At 51.7% G+C, this 22,754-nt stretch overlaps 1 protein-coding gene across 1 annotated transcript in view; it reads left to right on the plus strand.

The window, feature by feature from the left end:
- Nucleotides 1–22,754, plus strand: part of ARRB2 (arrestin beta 2) — a 255,504-nt gene that overhangs the window by 176,249 nt on the left and 56,501 nt on the right. The window contains exon 9 of the mRNA XM_078668394.1: nt 6,079–6,163. Coding sequence (XP_078524520.1) covers nt 6,079–6,163 — 85 coding nt within the window. The remainder of the gene's footprint in view (nt 1–6,078; nt 6,164–22,754) is intronic.

Below are 22,754 nucleotides of genomic sequence, written 5' to 3' on the forward strand. Positions count from 1 at the left end.
AGGATTTTGACAGTACCATTATCTTGCGCTTTTGTCCCAAGGCCATCCACCACTTCAGGAAACATCAGTCCCGGTCAGCTCATGCACCAGCAGGCATTGGGTGCACGATGTGCAGGTGTATGGGGCATTTCTGTCTGCAACATGTTTTAAAACGATAACAATGAACCCCCCCCAACATTCAACCCAGACTCCACCCCCCCCCCCTCCCTTCCCCAACATCCATGCATAGAGGAGAAACATTTCAAGGCGGAGGCCAAAATAGATAAAAAACATAAAGAATAATCAGATCAAATAGAACTAAGCAAACAAAATAAAAAGGGGGGTGTCCAACTTGCGTGCTCCTGGCCACAAAGTCCACATTCGGTCTGCCGTTACTGTCCCATCTTCACGAATTGGAGTCCTGGGGGTCCCCCTGCAAGGCCCCTGTCCCTTTTGTATTTCCCTGTTCCATGTCATGTATTGCCACCACCAGGGGATGCAGCGAATGTCCCCCCGATTCTTCTCCCTCGGATGAGGTACCGCCTGGCTCTTCCTCCCCCTCCGACTGCGCCCTTTCTGCTAGACAACTGAACCGGGAATCCGTCGGCTGATTAGAGGCCAGAGAGACCGCACTTCGCCGCCTCCTTCGTGCCGATCCGGTTTTGGGGTATGGGGTAACCGCCAAGCTGCGGCTGCCATGTCTGTCGCAATCTCTGCGGCATTGGTGATCCTCACGGTCCTTCCCCGGTTTGGTCCTTAGCTGATGTCTTCTGGACCCCAGACTGTTGTCACGACAGAGGGGGGCGTTCCTCCAGCCACTGCCACGCCTCCTCTGGAGATTGAAAAAAATATGTTTTCTCCTTGTACATCACCTTCAGCTTTGCCTGAAATAGCAACATGTACTGAATTCGGAGGTCTCTCAGCTTGGCCTTGACCGAGTCAAAGGAGCGCCTCTGCACCTGCACCTCCTGGCTGTAATCCGGGAAAATCATTATGTGGGCATTTTCATGGCGGATCTCCCCAAGTTTCCTAGCCTCCCGGAGAATCATGTCTCTGTCCGAAAAATTTAGAAAGCGAGCAATGACTGGCCGTGGCCTTGCTCCTGCCGGTGGCTTCGCCAGCAGCGCTCTATGCGCCCTTTCTATGACTAAGAGAATTTGTCTTTCGGGAAAGTGCGGAGTAGCCAGGAGTGCAGGAATTCCGCTATATTTGCCCCCTTCAAGTCCCTCTCTAAAGCCAACAAAACGGAGGTTGTTGCGTCTTGCCCTGTTTTCGGCGTTGTCCACCTTCCATAGAAGCTGCTTATGGGAGGCCTGTAGGTCCGCCATTCCTTTCTTCAGCTCCATTATGGTGTCTTCAGCCTCCCCTATTCTAGTCTCTGAGACCGTCCCTCTTTCTGCTAAATTTCGGAGGTCCTGCCTTAGGTGCGTCACCTCCGTGCCCACTTCCCCAATCTTGTTCTCCAGGGCCTCCCGAGACGCCTGTATGGCCCCCATCAGCAAGGCTGTATCCGACCACACTCCAGAAGAATCACCCTCCGGTGAAGGGGGTGCCATGGTATATCAATCCAGCGTACCCTGTCTGGGGGGCTTGGGGTCCAAGTTTTTCTTGCCCATGGTGCTTTGAATGCCGGCCGCGCCCTTGTACACCATTACCCAGGATCAGGCTGCTTACTTTAGCCTCACACCACAGTTCTCAATCTTCAGTAGACAGGGCCCCTCTGCCCCGTCTCCCATCAGACGCCACACCAACTACTTTCCTCACGGTCACCACGGCGAGAGGGATTTGCAGCCCGTGCCCCAGGTCCGGGCAGCACCCCCTTTCGCCCTCCAGGAAATTGCTGCAGAACCTCTCTCTCCTCAGTCGGCCAATTCACTGTGATAGGGGGAACAAAAAGCGGGGGGGTGGGGAGGGCACGACGGGCCGCTTCTGATCTCAATGCTGGGCCCCCCGTACCTTTACACCAGCTCTCCAGCCTTCCCAACACCCGCGCCGCTCCAGCGCCAGGTACCTCCAGTCCCCTGCCGGTCACCGGGTCTCGGATGCCTCTCTGGCTTTTTCTCCAGCCTCTAGGCGGGGGTGAGTGTCTCGCACCAAGTCCACACACTACCCCGCGACCTTCAAGACCTCGTTTCTCGGTGCCTCGCTCCCCAGGGCGGTACTCTCCTTCCAGTCCGGCCCTCTCAGAGAGCGTGTGCAATGCGGGCCTCCTTGTTATGCAGCGCCAGCCACTTGTGCCCCTATCTTCCAGGGCGCAGCCAACAATCGCAGGACCCAGGGGGGAGGGGGGGAGGAACCGGGAAAGGAGCGGGCTGCTTCAAAGCTTCCTGTCAGCCCGGCTGTACATCGGCCTCTTCCCTTTCGTAGAATCGGATCCCCGCCCTCACCACGCAGCCCCGGGGGACGCTCCAGCCACTGTCAATTATTAGGGCCCCGTCTGCCGCTCCACTCCTCACACAAAAGAGCCAACACGGTGGCCTCTTCAGGCCGGAACCAGTCTCCGCCACAGCTCCCCGCAGGCTTCCTCAGATCGTGCCTCTTACCTCTACGCAAGGCCGGCCTCTACAACACATCCGGTCGCGGAGGGGCCTACGAGCTAAGTCCTGCATCCGCTTCTCCTCCGAGCCCCCTCCGGCTCCGGGACCAATGTAGTCTCCCACCGATGCCGCGGACTGCTCCCGCGGACTCAAGCAGGCAGGCGGGGAAGCACCTCTCCGGCAGCGATGGGCCCGGCGAACAGCGGCAGCACCAGCAGGCCCCGTTCACCGCCAGCTCCCCGACGGCGCCATCTTAGGTCGCAGTCCGGGCCTCCGACTCGATCCCTGCCTCTCCCGTAAACGGGCCACCACAGCCCTCGAGTAACGCTCTCCGCCTTCCAGGAGGAGCAGGGGCCCCCACGGGCTACAAAACTTCAGTTTCCAGGACTTTAGACCACCTGTAAGTATTTTGATCATTGTGGGTAGCCGGAGCAACACAGGCACACGTCTTATCCAGCCATGTTGCTTGCCACGCGCCCCTTGCCCTATTTTTGATCTTCCTATGTAAGGATAAATTAAAAATACACTGGCCTATATTCTGTTTGCCCTGGGTTGAAGCAACTGAATAGTAGCCTTGGACCTGCAGGAAGTGTACTTTCATGTGCCTGTTCTCCAGTCCCATAAATTGTACCTGTGATTCGATGTCAGTCAGAAGCTTTTCCAAATGTCATGCTCTCCTTTGGCCTTACTAGCTCCCCTTGGGTGTTCACAAAAGTGATGGCACTGGTCGCCTTGCATCTTCAGAGGTTGGTGATACCACCTGAATTGTGCCTTGGCAACTGGCTGTTAAACGTGGGCTTGCCATAGTCATTTTCAGACCATCACTAGATGACTGACAGCGTCCTGACATCATTGGGGCACTCGAGCAACGTACCGAAGTAGTACCTGCCACCAGAGCTTTGATCCTGATGTGTCAGTTCGCGTTCTGGATCCTGGTGAAAGCTGCTCTGAGCCGCCTTGGCCTGTTGACCTCATGCATCCTGCTTGTCCATTTTGGCAGATGGTATACGTGGACTCCAAAGTGGGATCTGAAGTCTCAGTGGGCCCAGCATCAAGGAAACCTGGTGAATGTCATCCAGGTTTTGGAGGAAAATGCACAGATTTATAAATACAAAGGTTAAATTGATGTTATAGTTATGAGGAAATGTCAGTTAAAAATACAGTTTTTAACTTGCAAAAAAAAAAAACACGACCAGCCAACGAGCATGTTCATCACAATATAAAGGATGTCCTTTTAAATAAGCCAGCTATTCTGGATTTGTTTAATTAAAGGCAGACCTATTGGCTTTGTCAAGAGGTGACCACAACAATTTACAAGGCAAGCAATTTGGCTTTGGCAAGGGGTTACCACAACAATATGCAAGCCCATCCTGAGTGCTGGTGGGTACCAGTAACAATGAATACACTTTGGCCCTGGGGGAGCAGCCTTAATTTCTGCTTCCGCCACAGGAGCATATTTACTGTTCCCTACCTCCGCTGTCCCGGGCAGGTAAGTACATCTCTGCTCCCGCCTGAGGCGGGAGTACTCGTGCTTCTGGAGACCCCACGAGATGTGGTCCGTTGGGCTAATATCTGACTTGGGTAGTGGTGTCCCACATACAAGCTCCCTCCCCAATATACATTATTCAGGTACAGGGTCCTCTGGCTAATCCTAGTTTAAGGGAGGGCAGCTCAAAGATGCCGCCTTCCATATTAAATTAAACATTAATGCGCCAATCTGACCCACCCCTAGGGACTTTCCCCCTCCCCTGCTCCCCTATATGTTAGGTTTTTTTTCAGTACTCAGGGGCTTATCTATTGTATTGCTGGTCCAGCAGGAGTCCATCAGCAATAGATATCTATACATTTTGACCTTTCATTTCACAAACTATTTAACAGATTTACAATAAATCACAACAAGCATGCTTTATGGGTAAAGATCTATCTTTCTGCAAAATTTGGTGTAATTTGCGTGAGAAAAGGCGTTTTAGGAACTCCTTTTTTTTTTTTTTCCTCTGTTCGTGCTTGACAGAATACCCTGAAACTTTCTAACGAGGAGCTGAGGAGGATGATTTTTGGGGGGAAAAGTTTGTCTGGGTTGGAATGTTTGGGAATGAATATCAAGTCTGAATGTTTCCATTATTGGCTCACTTGGATAGCATTCAGTCTCTTGTCTGTGTGGCTTTCCAGTGTACCGCTACATCGGAATCTTTATTTTGATGTGTTTTTATCTCCTTTTCCTCCTTTTCTTCTGTTTTTGTGAGGACTTATTATAGTGCCCATTTTTCCCCTCTGAGGTATAGACCCACATTGCAGTGGACTGTATTTTGGTTTTCCTCAAATACAGGTTGTAAACACCGGGAGGGATGACGGAAAGCAAGGAAGAGCTGCAGGGCAGAGAAGCGAGCAACTGCAGGCATGCTATTAACTTTTTGGGAGGTTTTCTCCCTACTAAGTCTCCAGGCCAGAGGTCTTATCAGCTCTCAACCTGCTGTTCCCCCAAAACATAAGGATTCCTTGCCAATGCCATGGTTGTTGGAGGGAAGTCTGCATTTGCATGCATTGTTTGTAATATGGTAACAAGTACAGAGAATCGCAAAGAACACCTTCACCATTGTCAGACTTTCTGTCAGAATGGTTGGTGGGGCTGCAATAGCCTTATTTACCCTTACCTGCTGTGCAGTAAGATTGGGTACACTCCCTACCCCTTATATGGGCCATCGCCAATGACTTGGGCCCAGAGTTGTGGGTGCAGCCTATAATGCTTTAGTATATCATTATATGGCAGTAATCCACTCGAATGAACAAGTAGCACCAGTATATTCAATTTTTGAATGGGTATTTATCCTGAGGGGTTATAGCACAAGAGTTACAGATTAGATGATGGCGGTTAGGAGATGTGTACACATTTACAACAAAAAAAACTGGAAGAAAGAGGAGGAGATCAGGGGAGGGTAGACCGATTTGAGTGCAAGTTTGTGTGTTTAGATGGGTATTGTGGAAAAGATTACAGTTTTTGAGTTTTTAGAAGTTATTTTCTAAAGAAGAAATGTAGGTGGTTATTTTCAGATGAATATGCTGACCATTCCAGATGGTGACGACGTAGCAAGAGAATGTGGACCTTTTTGTTTTTCTTTTTTTTTTCTTTTGACTTGAACTTTTCCAATTTCATTAAGTTTGTGCTGCTTGTGGTATGTTTGTGGCAAGAGGGAGATCTATTCAACTACATAGTTTAGAAGTTTGTATGACTTCTAAATCATCCAAAGCAATTTGATCTTGATATATGTTGGAAAGAGTAGAGTATTGATGAGTTGGGAAAGATCTTTCGTGGAGGGGCTTATCTAGTCATTCATGTGTTGGCCAGTGTTGATGAGGGCAGCTTCAGGAAGGATTGCTTTTTTGAGGATGAGGTATGTTTGAGCAGTTTATTTACTCTGCCAGTGCACCAGAAATTCAGTGCATAGGAGCTTGACTGTAAAGGGTATAACCTGACAGTTGTGTGGTTCTGGTAAAGAAGAATGACTGTGAGGAATGACAGAATGCATGTGGTGAGGGGATTTTAATATTCTTTTACATTTTGCAGCTTTATTACCACGGTGAAGCGATCAATGTCAACGTCCATGTTACCAACAACTCCACGAAAACTGTCAAGAAGATCAAAATCTCAGGTAGGTGTCTTCATGTGATTGGAAGTTGCTTTCCAACTCATAATTCTTAAGCTAATGCTTGACCCGCCTTTTTTTTTTTAAAATCTAGGTTGTTGGTTCCTATTTCCCTGCAAGTCTTTGACTTTGTCCTTAATTTCCTGTTCCTGCAAATGTTGCCATTTCACTGTCAATCTAGTCCTTGCTGCGTCCCAGTCACTGCAGTTCTGTTGACCCATTGCAGTTGACCTTCCCAGGCACTTTATGAGACGGTTTCCTCCGTACTTTCCCTTGGTGAGACCTGTTAGTCAAATGCAATAATTCTGGTAATGTGCACGTTTTTTGTAGCTATGTGCATTATCTGAAAGAGACTATTAGTTATGGATTCCTGTCCTTAGAATTACCCCCAGGCGTCACTGTATCTGGAGAATTTTCCTTCAGCAGTACCCCTGCGTGTCGGTAGGTGGTGTCAGTCAACTCTGCGTGCGCCGTTGGTGTCATGATCGCCAGAATGACGTCGCAGTATCTACTTAGATACCGCCCCTACGTGCTGACATCCGTTCTTTCTTTTTCTGCGCCAGCCAGTGCAGATCCAGAGAGAGCAGTACCTCTAGTTACTTTTTGGCTACCCTTTTTCGACTTTTTGTCAACACCTTTTCGAGTCGCTCGACTCTTGGTGCACAGGGATGTCACATCGGCAAACCGGCTTCAAGCCTTGTGGCTCCTGCCACAAGCGGATGTCGGTGATGGACCCACATTTAGTGTGCCTCTGGTGTCTGGAGCGTGACCACGACCCGAAGTCATGGTCTCACTGCCAGGCCATGGCCCCGGAATATTTGCAGGAACAATCTTGAAAGCTTCCCGAGGCCCCCCCAGTTGGCTCCACGCCGCTCGAGGTCCCATCGGAGAGGGAAGTTTCGGGACCAGTCGCGGAGCCATCACCACTACTCCTCTGCGAAGTCTTTGGTTAAGTCAAAGCACAAAAAGAGGGCGAAGAAGCACCATCGCTCTTTGCGTTCTCCCCGTCCTTCGGCCAATGCGGGATGCGGATGGTAGTCGTGCTTCTCTGCTTGCTGAGCCTGTTGGGTCGACTCCGAGCCTCCCTCCCTTACCGGGAGCCTGAGCTACCCCTGCCCAACTTCGTAGTTTTTACAAAACCCTCCACTCCATCTTTGGGCAGCCCGGCGGGTCCTCGGTCCCCGCAGACTCGGCTGGGGGGGTTCTAGGCCCCCAGAGATCCAGGCCTATATCCGGATCGGAGGCAGTCGACCTTATGACACCGCCTCGGGCGCCGAATCCATTGATGACCCCTCTGCCCCCTCCGATGCCGGTTGTATCCCCAACCAACATCGACCCCGGCCTCCCCCTGGACATGGACATGGAGTCGGTCCGGCGTCGACTGACGTCTGGAACGGTGCCGACCGGTAATTTTGTACCTCTGTTTTCCCCTGGTGTTCCCAATCGCCCTGAGTGGCTGCTTGAGGAGGACTGAGAGGGGTCTGTGGGCCCTCTGGCAGACCAGTTAGAAGAACTGGACTGGCAAGAGGAGTTTGGTGAAGCCAGTGGTCTGGACACTTCTCCAGACCTTGGCATGCATTCCCTCCCTACCGTGGCTATGGAGGAGGGTGCCTCTTACACTGTGATGTTGTGTAGGGCGGCTGAGGCCGTGAACCTTGAGCTTCCTATGGTGGTGGCAGGACTAACCTCCTGACCGAGGTGCTTCAACAGGAAGAGGCCTCTTCAGAGCCCCTGCTGCCGTTCAATGAGGCCCTCACGGACATTCTTCTGGGCTCTTGGTCCAAGCCCAGCACAGGGGCTAATGTGGATAGGGTGATTGTCCGACGGCACCGCCCTGGCCCCGGGCGATCCCATTTTCCTCTCCCAACACCCTATCCCGAGAGCTTGGTGGTCCAAGCCTCGACTTCCAAGGGCACATTCCCTGCTGCACCACCTGATGGGGAATCCAAGAAGCTGGACCATCTTTGGAAGAGGTTTTCTTCCGCAAGCTTAGGACTGAGGTCAGTAAACACCACATGTCTCTTGGGCCGTTACTCCCATTCTGTGTGGTACACAGTTGCGCAGGTGCTGCCACAGTGCCCGGACGTGGCCCAGACCGTGCTCTTGCGCGCAGTTGCCGAAGGTAGAGATGCAGCGAAGTTCGCCATACGATGTAGACTGGACACCGCCGACTCGCTAGGCAGGACGATTTCAATGTCAGTAGCCCTGAGATGCTACGCCTGGCTGAGTTCCTCTGGCTTTTCGGGTGATGTCCAATCAACTCTTTTGGACATGCCCTTTGATGGCCGTCGCTTGTTTGGCAACAAAGCAGACAACGTGCTCAAGCGCTTTAAAGATTCCAGGGCTATGGCCAGATCCTTGGGCCTCGCTACCACCTCTTGCCCACGCAGTCTGTTTTTCACCCCTTTCGGGGTGCCCCGCCACTTTCCGCCCAGAGCCACAGGCCTGCGCAAGCTGTCCAGCCTCTGCACGGCCAGGGATGTGGGACCCAGTGTCGTGCGTCCGGGGGCCAGTCCACCAGCACCCCCTCTGCAGCAGCCTCCAAGCCCTCCTAGTCAGACCTTTCAGGGCCACCAGTTGCCCGTGTGCAGCAGGATTCGCCATCACCTCCCCCACTGGCTCAACTTCATGTCGGATAGGTGGGTTTTGCACATAGTCTGGAGGGGCTACTCCCTCCCCTTCAACACCACCCCTCCCTCCATACAACCTGCCTTCCATCGCATGTTGGAGGAAGACTTGGCCCTTCTCCGTCAGGAAGTTGTGGCTCTCTTGGCCAATGGAGCAATCGAGCAAGTCCCTGTGCCAGAAGTAGGTCATGGTTGTTACTCCCACTACTTCCTGGACAAAGGCCTGCGTCCTATCTTGGATCTCAGGGGCGTCAACCGCTTCCTCCGGATGGAGACGTTCAAGATGTTGACATTGGCTCGGGTACTGTCTGCCCTCGACCCTGGAGCCTGGATGGTAGCGTTGGACTTGCAGGACGCCTATTTCCACATCCCTGTTCTGCCGGCCCACAGGCGTTACCTACGGTTCACAGTAGGCCACAAGCATTTTCAGTTTACTGTGCTCCCCTTTGCCCTTACCAGCGCCCCTCATGTGTTCACGAAAGTGAAGGTGGTGGTTGCAGCTCATCTGAGCAGATCAGGGGTTCCAGTCTTCCCCTATCTCGACGACTGGCTGTTGCAGGCGAGCTTGCCCCAGCTGTCATCTCCCACCTCCAGACTACGGCGGACCTCCTACATTCGGTGAGGTTCACCATCAACGTGTCAAAGTCACTCCTGATTCCCTCTCAGAAGCTCCTTTTTATTGGAGCGGTTCTGAACACAGTGCAGTTTCAGGCTTATCCTCCCGAACAGCGAGTCCGGGATATTCGGGCTATGATTTTGATCTTTCAGCCTTTATCCCGAGTTTCGCTCAGAATGACACTCAGGCTACTGGGCCTCATGGCCTTCTGCATCCTGCTGGTGGATCATGCCAGGTGGCATATGTGGGCTCTGCAGTTGGACCTGAAGTTCCAGTGGCCACAGCATCTGGGGAATCTTTCCAAATGCGTCCAGATCTCGGAGGGCACTGCACACCAATTGCAGTGGTGGCTAATGAACCAGGATTGGGCCAACAGCAGATCCCTCTCCCTTTCCCAACCAGAATTCACAGTGGTGACGGATGCATCACTTCTGGGGTGGGGCAGCCACATGGGTGAGGCGGAGATCAGAGGCCGCTGGTCTCTGGCGGAGTCCGTGCTCCACATCAACCTCCTGGAGCTCCGGGCAATTAGTCTTGCACTGAAGGCATTCCTTCCTTCTGTTAAAGAGAGAGTAGTGTAGGTTTTGACGCACAACACCACTTCGATGTGGTATTGCAACAAACAGGGTGTGGTGGGGTGCGCGGACCCTATGTCAAGAGGCTCAGGCCGTTGGACGTGGCTGGAACATCAGGGCATGTCCCTGGTGGTTCAGCACCTTGCAGGTTCTCTGAACGCCAGGGCAGACAAACTCTGCCGCAGGTGCATGATGGATCACGAATGGCGTCTTCACTCCGAGGTGCTGCAAGTTCTCTTTCAGCAATCGGGAGAGCCTTGGTTAGATCTGTTCGCCACAGAAGAGAACGCGCAATGTCAGCAGTTCTGCGCTTTGGAATTTCCAAGGCGGCACTCGCTAGGCGACGCTTTTTTCACAACTGGAGTTGTGGTCTTCTATACGCTTTCCACCCTATACCACTACTGCCCAGAGTGCTGAAGAAGATAAATCGCAACCGGGCCCAGGTCATTCTTGTGGCTCCAGACTGGGCACGAAGCGTCTGGTATCCCGAGCTCTTGAACATGGCCATCGATCCTCCGATCAGACTGCCCCTTTGGGAGGATTTTCTGTCGCAGCAGCAGGGGACGGTCCTCCACCTGAACCGGTCCAGCCTCCACCTCCTTGTGTGGAGATTCAGCGGCGACAGTTGACCTCACTCGACCTTCCTCCCGAAGTCTGTAACGTTATCTTGGCATCCAGGCGTCCCTCCACCAAAACAGTATACGCCTGTAGATGGAACAAATGTATGGCATGGTGCACAGCAAAGGCTGTGGATCCCCTTTCTGCTCCTCTTTCAGTGGTTCTCCTCTTTGTTCTTTCCTTGGCCCAGCAGGGCTCTTCTTTGGGCACTCTCAAGGGCTATCTTTCAGCCATTTCGGCCTTTCTTCGCCATCCAGATCAACCTTCTCTTTTCAAATCCCCTATTATAAATCGTTTTCTGAAGGGCATTACTCACTTATTTCCTCCTATTCCTTTCGTAATGCCCCAGTGGGACTTAGCTTATGTGCGCTCATTCTGATAGATACATCTGCCGTGTGGATTCCTCACCTTGTGAATACCCCTTGCGTCAGCAACATTCGGAAATTCTTTTTTCGTAGCCTCGCGCCGACGTGGACTCCTGACGTCATAGAGACACGACCTCGCTCGCGACTCCGCTGACGTCACCGACGCCTATAATAGGCCCACGCCGGCGTGATGACATCAGTTCCCTTTTTTCCGCGTCGTCGACGCTAACGGTTTCGGGATACTCTGTAGCCTTAGTACATTGTTACTTCGTTTCTTCGATTCTCCATTCTCAGATATTTCTATTCTACTGTCATGTCGACAAAGAAGACCGGTTTTAAGCCTTGCAGAGAATGCGGGAAGATGATGTCCTGTACGGACCCTCACCAAGACTGTATCTGGTGTTTAAGCTCGGATCATGACGTCGATGGTTGCTCATCATGTCAAAAGATGAATCCGAAGGCTCTTCGTGAGAGGGAATCTAAACTTCTTGTTGCCAAACTTAAAGCAAGTAAGGTTAAAAGATCCTCGAAGCATCCGAAGAAGTCGAGGTCGAGATCCAGGTCAAGGTCTCGAGAGGCGTCGGCCTCGAAGTCATCATCCGGTCATGCTTCCAGTTCCCACAAGAAGCATAAGAAGAGGAGACACGGATCCCGTCATCATTCCAGATCGAAGTCTCCCAAAAGGATGAAGTCGAAAGTGATTCCTCCTCATGAGTCGGAAGGTGAGGCTTCGCCTTCGGAGTCGATGGTCCATTCTCCGACTCCAGTTCCGGATCCGACTCCGACTCCGTCTCCGGCTCCGTCTCCGGCTCCGGAAGACACCGATGGAGTTCCTGTTGAGGAAGGTGCTTCGAATCCTGTTGAGGAAACAGATTCTAATGTGCCTCGAGGTCAGCCTGAGCATCCACCATTCCCGACTCCAGGTCAGGACCCTTCTGCGTTTTTAAACGCGATGTATGGTGTTTTCTCGAGGTCGTGGTACCCCTCTGGAGCGCCTTCGGGTCCCATGGGTCCTATGGCTTTCAATTTGGGTGTTCCTCACTCTTATGCTCCAGCACCCTTCATGCCATATATGCCGGCTCCGACTCCGCTGTGGCAATATCAGGTTCCATCAAGATCGACGCCGATATCGACGCCGGCTCGGCCGAAGTCGACGACCCCGGTTCCGGCGTCACCGACTCCCTTGGATTCTATGGGGCAGCCTTCCAAGCCCTCGGATTCGATTCCGAAGTCAGCTCCGACGCCGTCGAATTCGGCGTTGGATTCGACTGCACTTCGAGTCAAAATGAGATCTCGTAGAGAAGCTCAACGACTTCTGGAGGAGCAGAGAGTTAATGATTCGACTTCTGAGGTGGAGGAAGGTGAACTGGAAGGGGATTGTTTCGAAGACCTGGCGGATGCTAGTGGTCTTGAGTTTTCTCCGGAGTGGTCTTTGCCTTCTGGACCTGATGCTCCCTCCAGAGATGTTCAACCTTATCATGTTGTCATGAAGAAGGCAGCAGGACTTTTAGGTCTGACTTTGCCCTCTGTCGAGTTTAAATCGAATTTGTTGACAGAGGTCCTCCATTCTCCTAGTTCGTCAGTAGAACCTTTGCTCCCATTTAACGATGCCTTAAAGGATCCTATAATGGAAGTTTGGAAAAAGCCTTTTTCTGCTCCTGCAGTTGCAAAAAGTGTGGCTATGAGGTATAGAGTGGCTCCTGAGGATCCTGCTTTCTTATCTTCGCATCCTTCCCCTGAAAGTTTGGTAATTCAGGCCGCTTGCTCTAAAAAGTCGGTTGGGGCTTTTCCGCAGGTGCCTGGCGACAAAGAGGCCAAGAAACAAGATCAGGTCGCGAAGAAGATTTTTTCTTTGTCTAGCATGGCTTTGAAGTCTTCTAACGCCACTTGCCTCATGGGAAGATACATCCATGCTCTTATGGACTCTATAAGTTCTTTGGTCCCTAAGGTTCCTGAGGCTAGTAGAAAGGACTTTGAAGAGGCTTTATCTGACACTCAGGCAGCGGCTCGTCAGGTCATCCAAAGTGGACTTGATACAACAGATTCTGTGGCAAGGATCATGGGCACAGCAGTTGCCACGAGGCGTTCAGCCTGGTTGAAGTCATCTGACTTTTCATTATTGGATTTGCCTTTCGATGGCGAGGGGCTTTTTGGGAAGAAGGCAGACGCGGCCTTGGAGAGATTCAAGGACAGCAGGGCAACTGCTAGATCTCTTGGCCTTCAGGTCAGGGGTTTTACGACCAGAAAGTTTAGAGGGTTTGGTCGCTCTTCCTTTCGGTCGTATAGACCTGCTCAGCAGCAGCAGCAACAACAGCAGCAGCAGAATACCTTGTATAGGTCTTACAGAGGGAAGCAGAGAACACGTCCTCGAGGTCGTCAGGTCTCTTCCTCCTCCACCTCCTCCAACCCCCAAGCCACAGAAAAGCAGCCCTAGATCCGCCATTCATGATCATGTGGGTCCAGTGGGGGGTCGGCTTACCTACTTTCTACGAGATTGGGAATCGGTTACATCAGATCTTTGGGTCTCAATCTCGTAGAAAATGGGTATGCCCTTCCCTTTCGGGAATTCCCTCCCAATTACCCTCCTTGCCAGGGATATTGCTCAGAGGAACATCTGTTACTCCTACAGGAGGAAGTCCAAACACTTTTGAGAAAAGGTGCGATAGAGGTGGTTCCAGAGCAGGAAAGGGGTCAGGGATGCTACTCCCGGTATTTCCTGATTCCCAAGAAGGATGGCAGGCTTCGTCCGATCCTGGATCTCAGGATTTTGAATTTTTATCTGAAGCAGGAGAAATTCAAGATGCTCACCCTTGCTCAGGTTCTTCAGGATCTGCTGGAAGAAGACTGGATGGTGTCACTCGACTTGCAGGATGCGTACTTTCACATCCCAATCCTGAAGTCGCACAGGAGGTATCTCCGTTTTACGGTTGGGTCACAACACTACCAGTTTGCGGTCCTTCCGTTTGGACTTACTACTGCACCTCGGGTCTTCACCAAGGTGATGGCAGTGGTGGCGGCGCATCTCAGAAGATCGGGGATTCCGGTATTCCCGTATCTAGACGATTGGCTGATCAAAGCGGAGTCGTCAGAGATTGTGCTTCATCATCTGCAGGAGACAACCCAGTTGTTGTACAGGTTGGGTTTTTCAATAAATGTACCCAAGTCTCACCTGGTGCCCTCCCAGCGCAACCTGTTCATAGGTGCAGTACTGGACAAAACCGTATGTCGTGCATTCCCTCCCCCTCAAAGGATTCGCGACATACGGGAGATGATTCCTTTATTTTACAATGGAGCGGTCGTTCCAGTCCTGAAGGTCCTTCGCCTGCTCGGTCTGATGGCTTCATGCATTCTGTTGGTCAACCATGCACGCTGGCGCATGAGGGCGCTCCAGTGGTGCCTCCGCAAGCAGTGGTATCAGCACAACGGAGATCTCAGGGAGTCAGTGAGGATCTCCAGAGAAGCTGCAGCGGATCTGTCTTGGTGGGGCGTGGAAGGCAATCTGTCCCAAGGAAAGCCTTTTCAACTTCCCCCATCGGTGGCCCATGGTGATAACGGATGCATCCACTCTCGGGTGGGGTGCTCATCTGGGGGATCTGGAGGTCAAGGGCCTTTGGTCTCCAGAGGAAAGGTTGCTTCACATCAACCTTCTAGAATTGCGGGCGATACGTTTGGCGCTCAAGGCCTTCCTCCCTTCCCTTCGCGGTCAGTCTGTTCAGGTCCTAACGGACAACACGACCGCGATGTGGTACATCAACAAGCAGGGAGGAGTGGGGTCGCAGTGTCTCTGCAGAGAGGCTCTGCGTCTCTGGTCCTGGGCTCAGGACCATCAGATTTGTCTGATGGCAAATCATCTGGCCGGGGTTCTGAACGTTCGTGCAGACAGTCTCAGTCGGCAGTTCTCTGCCGACCACGAGTGGAGGCTTCATCCGGAGGTGGTTCACGACATCTTTCGGATGTGGGGGACTCCTCGGGTGGACCTGTTCGCCACTCACGAGAATGCGCACTGCCTGTCTTTCTGCAGTCTCCAGTATCCGATGCAAGGAGCCTTGGGGGACGCGTTTCAGTTGAGTTGGAGAGGTCAACTCCTTTACGCGTTTCCCCCCATACCCTTGATTCCTCGGGTTCTGAGGAAGATTCGCCTAGACCGGGCCCAAGTCATATTGGTCGCCCCGGATTGGCCAAGAAGGGTGTGGTATACAGATCTTCTCCACCTCTCCTCTCACCCGCCGCTCCGTCTCCCTCACAGGGCAGACCTCCTCTCTCAGATGGAGGGGCAGGTTCTACACCCCCCACCTCCAGACATTGCACCTTCATGCCTGGAGATTGAGCGGGGCAACCTGATTTCCTTTTCCCTCCCGCCTGACGTTGTGGATGTCATCTTGTCAGCCAGGCGTGACTCCACTAAGTCCATCTATTCTTATAGATGGGCGAAATTTGTCTCGTGGTGTGGGGAAAGGTCTATTGATCCTTTGAAGGCCCATTTGTCTCACGTTCTCCAGTTTGCCCTTTCTCTGGCTCAGCAGGGTCTTGCTGTTGCCACGGTGAAAGGTTATCTTTCTACGCTGTCAGCTTTTCTCTGTTTGCCTGACCAGCCTTCTCTTTTTAAGTCACCTGTGGTTTTAAGGTTTTTAAAGGGCCTTATAAATAAGTTTCCTCCTGTCCCTTTTATTGTGCCTCAGTGGGACTTGAATCTGGTCTTGACCTTTTTGATGGGTGCTCCTTTCGAGCCTCTCCACAAATGTCCCTTGAGGCTTCTTACCCTTAAAACAGTCTTCCTCGTTGCAATAACCTCGGCAAGGAGGGTAAGTGAGCTTCAAGCTCTTTGTCACAAGCCCCCTTTCTTGTCCATACATGCTGATCGAATGGTTCTCAGGAACAGGGCTGCTTTTCTGCCTAAGGTGGTAACTCCCTTCCACCTAGGGCAGTCCATTACTTTACCTTCCTTCTATCCTCCCCCTCACCCTTCTAAGGAGGAAGAGAAACTGCACCGTCTGGACCCTAAGAGGGCGGTGTCCTTTTACTTGGACAGATCCAAGGACTTTCGCTTGGAAGACCAGCTCTTCGTTGGATTTGCTGGCTGCAAGAAAGGAAGGGCGGTCCATAAGAGAACTTTATCGAGATGGATTGTCCTCTGCATAAAGATCTGCTACTCTTTGGCCGGTAAGGAACCACCAGAGGGTATAAGGGCTCATTCTACAAGGGCTAAGTCTTCATCCTCTGCATTAGCTAGAGGTGTGCCTGTTGAGGATATTTGTAGGGCGGCAACTTGGTCTTCCCTCCACACATTCGCGAAGCATTACTGCTTGGATTCCGAAGTGAGGAGGGACGGTCTCTTTGCACGCTTTGTCCTTCAGGATTTCCTGGTCTAGAAGAGTGGACACCCTCCTCCGGGAGTGGGGACTGCTGTGGGACTCTATTCACAAGGTGAGGAATCCACACGGCAGATGTATCTATCAGAAGAACAAGTTACTTACCTTCGGTAACGCTTTTTCTGGTAGATACTATATCTGCCTTTGGATTCCTCACTGACCCACCCGCCTCCCCGTTGTCCACTCTTCTATGCCAGAGTTACTGTAATGTAATGTATATATATTTTGTTGTCAAGGAAATGTTCCAATTGCTTTCCTGCTTTTGCTTAACACTGTGTGTTTTGCCTTGATTATTGTGTACTATGTATACTTGTATATTTCTACTGTCATTGGTCCGTCCGTGTGCCTCGATGGCACGGAAAAAAGGGCGGAACTGATGTCATCACGCCGGCGTGGGCCTATTATAGGCGTCGGTGACGTCAGCGGAGTCGCGAGCGAGGTCGTGTCTCTATGACGTCAGGAGTCCACGTCGGCGCGAGGCTACGAAAAAAGAATTTCCGAATGTTGCTGACGCAAGGGGTATTCACAAGGTGAGGAATCCACAGGAAGATATAGTATCTACGAGAAAAAGCGTTACCGAAGGTAAGTAACTTGTTCTTTCGAGACGCTACCTAACTGTCCTCTCGGACTTTAAACACTCAAAACTGCCTTTTTGGTTGCCATCACTTCTGCTTGCAGGTGAGTGAGCTTCAGGCTCTTACTTCGAAACCTCCTTTCCTTGCTGTTCATCCGGACAAGATTGTCCTTTGCACGAGGCCTTCCTTTGTTCCCAAAGTGGTTACCTCTTTCCACATAGCACAGACCATCACTTTGCCCACCTTTTTCCTGCCCGCATCCTTCTAAAGAGGAGGAGAGACTTAACTGTCTGGATCCAAAATGTGCGCTTTGCTTTTATCTGGATTGCACAAGACAATTCCGGGTGGATGATCAGCTCTTAGTTGGCTATGTGGGTGCCAAGAAAGGTCGGACCGTGCAAAAGCGGACCATCTCTCGATGGATCGTTCTTTGCATCAAAATGTGTTATTCCTTGGCAAAAAAGGAACCTCCTGTTGGGTTGCATGACCATTCCACCAGGGCGACGGCAGCCACTATGGCTTTGGGGCGTGGAGTTCCCCTTCTTGACATCTGCCAGACACCACGTTGGCTTAATTGCACACGTTCACTAAACATTACTGCCTGGACAGTCCAGTCCGGAGAGACGTCTTCTTTGGTTGTTCAGTTCTCCAGGACTTTCTTGTGTGAACTTGGTTCGCAGACCCTCCTCCAGGGTTGGTATTGCTGGGGTATCTATTCTAAGGTGAGGAATCCATAACTAATAGTCTCTTTCAGATGAACATCTTACTTATCGTTGGTAACGATATATCTGTAAGCGACCTATATTAGTTATGGATTCCTCACCGCCCCGCCCATCCTCCCCATTGTGCGAACTGACTTCTAGGGTAAGGGACTTCCTTTCAGGGCCCAGTGTTCGGTGTCTTGCATGGCTTTGCGCTTCTGGTGTGGAATGCTATAGGTCCTTGTTGCTGTTGGTGTTTGGCCAGCAGATTTGTTAGGTTTTCCTCAGGCATGTTTTAACGACGGTCTTGGCTTTGTTGGTAGTGGTCCCTGTTGTCCTCCAAGTTTCTGCTCCATACATTTTGAAGTCCATAAGTAAGTTTAAGAAAAAGCATAAGAAGACGAAGCGTGGCTCCTCCTCACCTTGCCACTCCCACCATGAGCATTTGCTCAGCGCCCAAGGTACCTCTCAGCTGTGAGCTCTGTCTCAGTCCTCTGAGCCGCTTGCAGCTTTAGTCCCATTCAGACCGGAGTTCCCGGGTCTATCTGCAGCACAACACTAGTTCCAGGATTTCAAAGATCCCATACTGCAGATCTTTGGTACCCTAATGTATCCCTCTGGAGCACCTTAAGTTCCTAAGGACCTCCAGTCGGGCTACTGCTGGTGAACTCGTCCCAGAAGCAGACTGTTGACCTAAACCCTGTTTCAGGGTCAGCACTGACTCTGGGGCCGACGCCTACTCCTGACTCCTCACAGAGTCTCATTTTCATTTGGAGCCATCCTGGACATGCTTTCCTCAGGCTTCCCTCTGCCTCACCAAGTTAAGGACATTCGGGCTATAATCCTGTTGTTTTAACCTTTGGCCTCGGTCTCAGTGAAAGCAGCTCTAAGGCTTCTTGGCCTCTTGTATCTTGGTGGTGGACCACGTCAGGTGGTACATGCTGGCTCTGCAGTGAGATCTGAAGTCTGTGAGATTAGCACCGAGGAAACCTTTCGGGTTCCATCCAGGTGTTAGAGGAGACTGCAAATTATCTGCAGTGGTGGCTGCTGGACTGCAGTTGGACTAGTGGTATACTAACCTCCCACCCCACCACCCACATCTCCCTTCAATCACCCCTTCAGAACAAACTGTTGTAACGGATGCATCATTTTTGGGTTGGAGAGGCCGAAACCTGCCTCCACATTAATTTGCTGGAGCTGCAGGTTATTAATTTGGCATTGAAACCTTCCTCCTGCCCATCAAGGGTAGGAGCGGGTACAGGTTCAGACCGACATCACCACGCAATATGGTACTGCAACAAACAAGATGGGGTGGTGCCGTGGATCTTGTACCAAGAAGCTCTGAGCTTATGGAACTAGATGAATTGTCAGGGAATTTCCCTGGTTGTACAGCACCTGGTAGGATCTTTAAACACCAGGGCGGATTAATTCAGTTGGCGCTGCCTAGCATACCATGCATTACTGCTGCACTCAGAAGTGGAACAGTGCGTCTTCCAGCAATGGAGAGAACACAAGCTTGATCTTTTCACCACTAAAGAGCGCTTGCAGTGTTCCAACTTTTGCGCGTTGGAGCACCCAAGACCGTTCTCACTTTGCAACACCTTTCGTTTGGGTTGGAGCTTAGGACTCCTATATGCCTACCTGCCTGCCTCTACTGTCTATAGTTCTGAAAAATATCTGGAACGACTGGGCAGAAGTCATCCTAGTGGCCTTGGATTTGGCAAGGAGATTGTGGTGGCCAGAAATTCTGGCCCGAGCATTTGTCTTCTAATTCGGCCTCCTCTTCATGCAGACTTGCTTCCTGTATCCACAGCAGGACAGGTTCCTCCACCAGAGCCTGCACAACCTACACCTCCTTGCTTGGAGATTGAATAGTGAAAGTTGACAGCTTTTGATCTCCCTTCCGAAGTGCGGAATGTCATCCTGGCAGCCAGGTGTCCCTTGACTTAAGCAGTCTATCTAATAAAGACATCTAGCCACAGATTCTGTACCTTTGAATTCTCCCCAGGCGCCAGACTGGACCTAGACATTTTTTCCAGCAGTACCTCTGCATGCCGGTAGAGGGCATAGTGTGACTCTGTGATGGTGTCGTTCACTGGATGTGATGTCAATGGAGTCCATAGAAGCCCCTTCCCGACGCTCTGATGTCAGTTTCTTCTCTTCCGCGCTTTCAACGTGGATACGGACAGTGGTTCCTCAGGCCGTTTTTTGCCCTGTCTCAACATTTTTGTCGACGCAACAGTGTGCTCCTTTTTTCTCTCATGTCCTCGTAGTTTGAACCTTGAGGCACGTTAATGTCGGTCACAGACCCTCATAGTGACTGTATATGGTGCCTTGGGGAGCACCATGACTCCGAGGAGTGCGACCTCAGTCGTCGCATTCACCCGAAGGCATTGCAGGAATGGTTCATGAAGTTCTTGACAGCCCGGCTGTCATAAAAGGCCCTGCGTTGTCCTCAGTCTCTGCCTAGTAAACAAACATGGGACCGCTCCAGTAGCCATTCCCGCGAACATCCTTCGCCCTCGACATCAAAAGGTAAGCCGAAAAGCAGGTGGCCAAATTCGTGGCCTCCCCTGACTTCGCCACTGTAAAGAAGTGGCTCTGATTATAGTGAACCAAAGTAAGGTTCAGTGTGCACAGAGTCCACAGTCCCCAGAGGTTTGGCAGAGGCTAAAGTTAGATATAACCTTACTCTCTAAAGTGGTAGCTTGCTCTAGCAGTAAGGCAGCATCAGAGGACAGTGTAAAGCATTTGTTGTATACACTCACGTCAGCAAATGGTCTCACACACTCAAGAACGGAACTCTAGGCCAATTGTTTTGTAAAAAAGTTCGAGGCATGTGGGCTGCTAAATTCATATCTATTGCATAGATCGCCGCCTAGTGTTGGGTCCGGATGATTGCACATTGTTGTCCTGGAAGAGTCTTCGAAGTATCACGAGATAGGTGGCTCCTCCCCTGGACTACAGTGCGCATGGGCATCGACTCCATCCCTAGATTGTTTTTTTCCGCCATTGGGTTCGGATGTGATTTTGACGTCTCCTGTTCGGAATCGATAAAACAACTTTTGAAGGCCACAAGGCTTTCTTTACTTCGTCGGTATTGTTAGCGTTCGGTCTCGTGTGTACTCCAACTCTTCGAGTCGGATACCTGTGGAGTCGGGTGACTCTTCGGTCATCGAGGCCCTGTCGACGCAGCAAGACCCAGACGACGCTACGATGGAACGAAGCCCGTTCAAGTACTGTCCCGTGTGCCGTTCGAAATACCCACACATCGACGTGCATCCTGTATGCAACAAGTGCCTGTCGCCAGACCACAACGAGGCCAACTGTATGGCCTGTTCCAAATTCAGGTCGAAGAAGACGCTCAAGATTCGGCGCGTGGCGCGCCTCGAGGCCCAGCGATCGGCACCAGCGCCTGTCGACATCTTTACAGACCCCAAAGCAGACGAGCAAGAGCTTCACCTGCAGATCTCACCTTCATCGGCGGAGGTCGAGGCCGACTACGGGGAACCCATCGAGGGCCTGGACCTGTACGAAACCGTCGAGGAGGTAGGGGACGACGAGGAAGTTTATGGGGCCGCGGAAGATAGCTCAGAGGAAGAGCTATGCCCCGTGCGTACAATTACTAAGGCTCAGGTCACGGGATCGCCACTCGGCCTTACCCACGACCCTACTCCTCGATCCTCGGCCCCGCCTCCTGGCCCGGCTACGGACACGACTACGGAGCCTCCATCACACAAATCGAAACCGAAATCGAAACCTTCGGAATCGAAAACTACAAAGATGGCCGACACACCATCGAAACTGAAGACGTCTGGGACTGCATCGGCGCCGTCGTCTTTGGAGGCCTCGAAGCCAAAGAAGACTGTCGATCAGGCTACGGTACCGAAAGGGGCCAAAGAGACCAGCTCGAAAAAGGTCGTCGAGCCAGTGTCGTCTAAGGTGGTCGAGCCAAAGTCGAAAAAGACTGTCGTGACTCCTTCAGCGACAACTGCCGCACCAACAGGCACGCGGACAGTCGAAACGGCGTCAGCAAAGGGCACCGAGCCGAAGTCTGGAGCCCCTACCCCGAAGGTCAAATCCGCTGCTCCAAAGTCAGCGACGTCGACTACTAAGGCCGGGACGGGGGACCGGAGCACAGCTGTCGAAGGTGCATCCGCGCCTCTGCCGCACAAAGACATATCGTCGACGCCTGGCTCTTCCCCTGTGGGTGAACAGAGGTCGTCGGTCGGCTCGACGAAGCCATCCGCTTCGTTTACAAAGCAAGTCACGGACTCCCTGAAACGAATAAGAGACAAGGCGTCGGAGCAGAAAACACACTCGGTGCCGAGGCAGAGTGTTCCACTGGACAAGACTTCGATGCCGATACTCTACACTCTACCGCCAAAGGTGGCGCCGAAGGCTTTTGCCCCTCGTACGGTGACCGAGGAATCAGTGGCTCAGCTCACGGGAGGTTTTGGTCGACCACCCTTGCCTGCCGAACATTCAGAGCAGTTTATCGACACCGACACGGGTAGATTAACCCTCTACAAAAGGAAAATTACAGCACAGCCTGTAGAATCCTATGTCATACCTCTAAAAAAGAAAAGGCCTGCACCAGACACGCCGGACCTTGTGGAACCCATCCCTCAAGGGCCTGGGAGGAGTCCTACACCTTCACCCACTGGATCCAATGGGGATGAGGGTGACCAAGATGAGCAGTATAACTTCCCTGAAACTAATGACCCTGATGAGCAGCAAGAATCATGGATACACTCTAGTGATCGGGGGACCAACAGCTGGTCAGTGACCCACATCTGTATGGTGTTAAAACTTCTCCCACTGAAGACTCTGCGGCATTTAATGCCTTAATTGAAAGGGCAGCTTCAAACCACAAAGTAGAGATGCATGCAGACGCAGTGGAAGTTGACTTTTTGTGTGATACTTTTTCGGCATCAGAAAGAACGGTGAAGACACTTCCAATGCTTAAGGGGGTTCTCAAGCATGCCACAGACATTTTCAAGGAACCCACCAGAGCCAGAGTGGTGAACCCACGTATTGAAAAGAAATACAGGCCGGCGCCTGGTGACCCTACTTATATTCGGGGACAGTTGCCTCTAGACTCTTTGGTGGTCTCCAATGCCCGCAAGAGGGCAAATTCACAGACAACGG

Source organism: Lissotriton helveticus, chromosome 12 (genome assembly GCF_964261635.1).
Source record: "Lissotriton helveticus chromosome 12, aLisHel1.1, whole genome shotgun sequence".
In the NCBI taxonomy this organism is placed as follows: domain Eukaryota; kingdom Metazoa; phylum Chordata; class Amphibia; order Caudata; family Salamandridae; genus Lissotriton; species Lissotriton helveticus.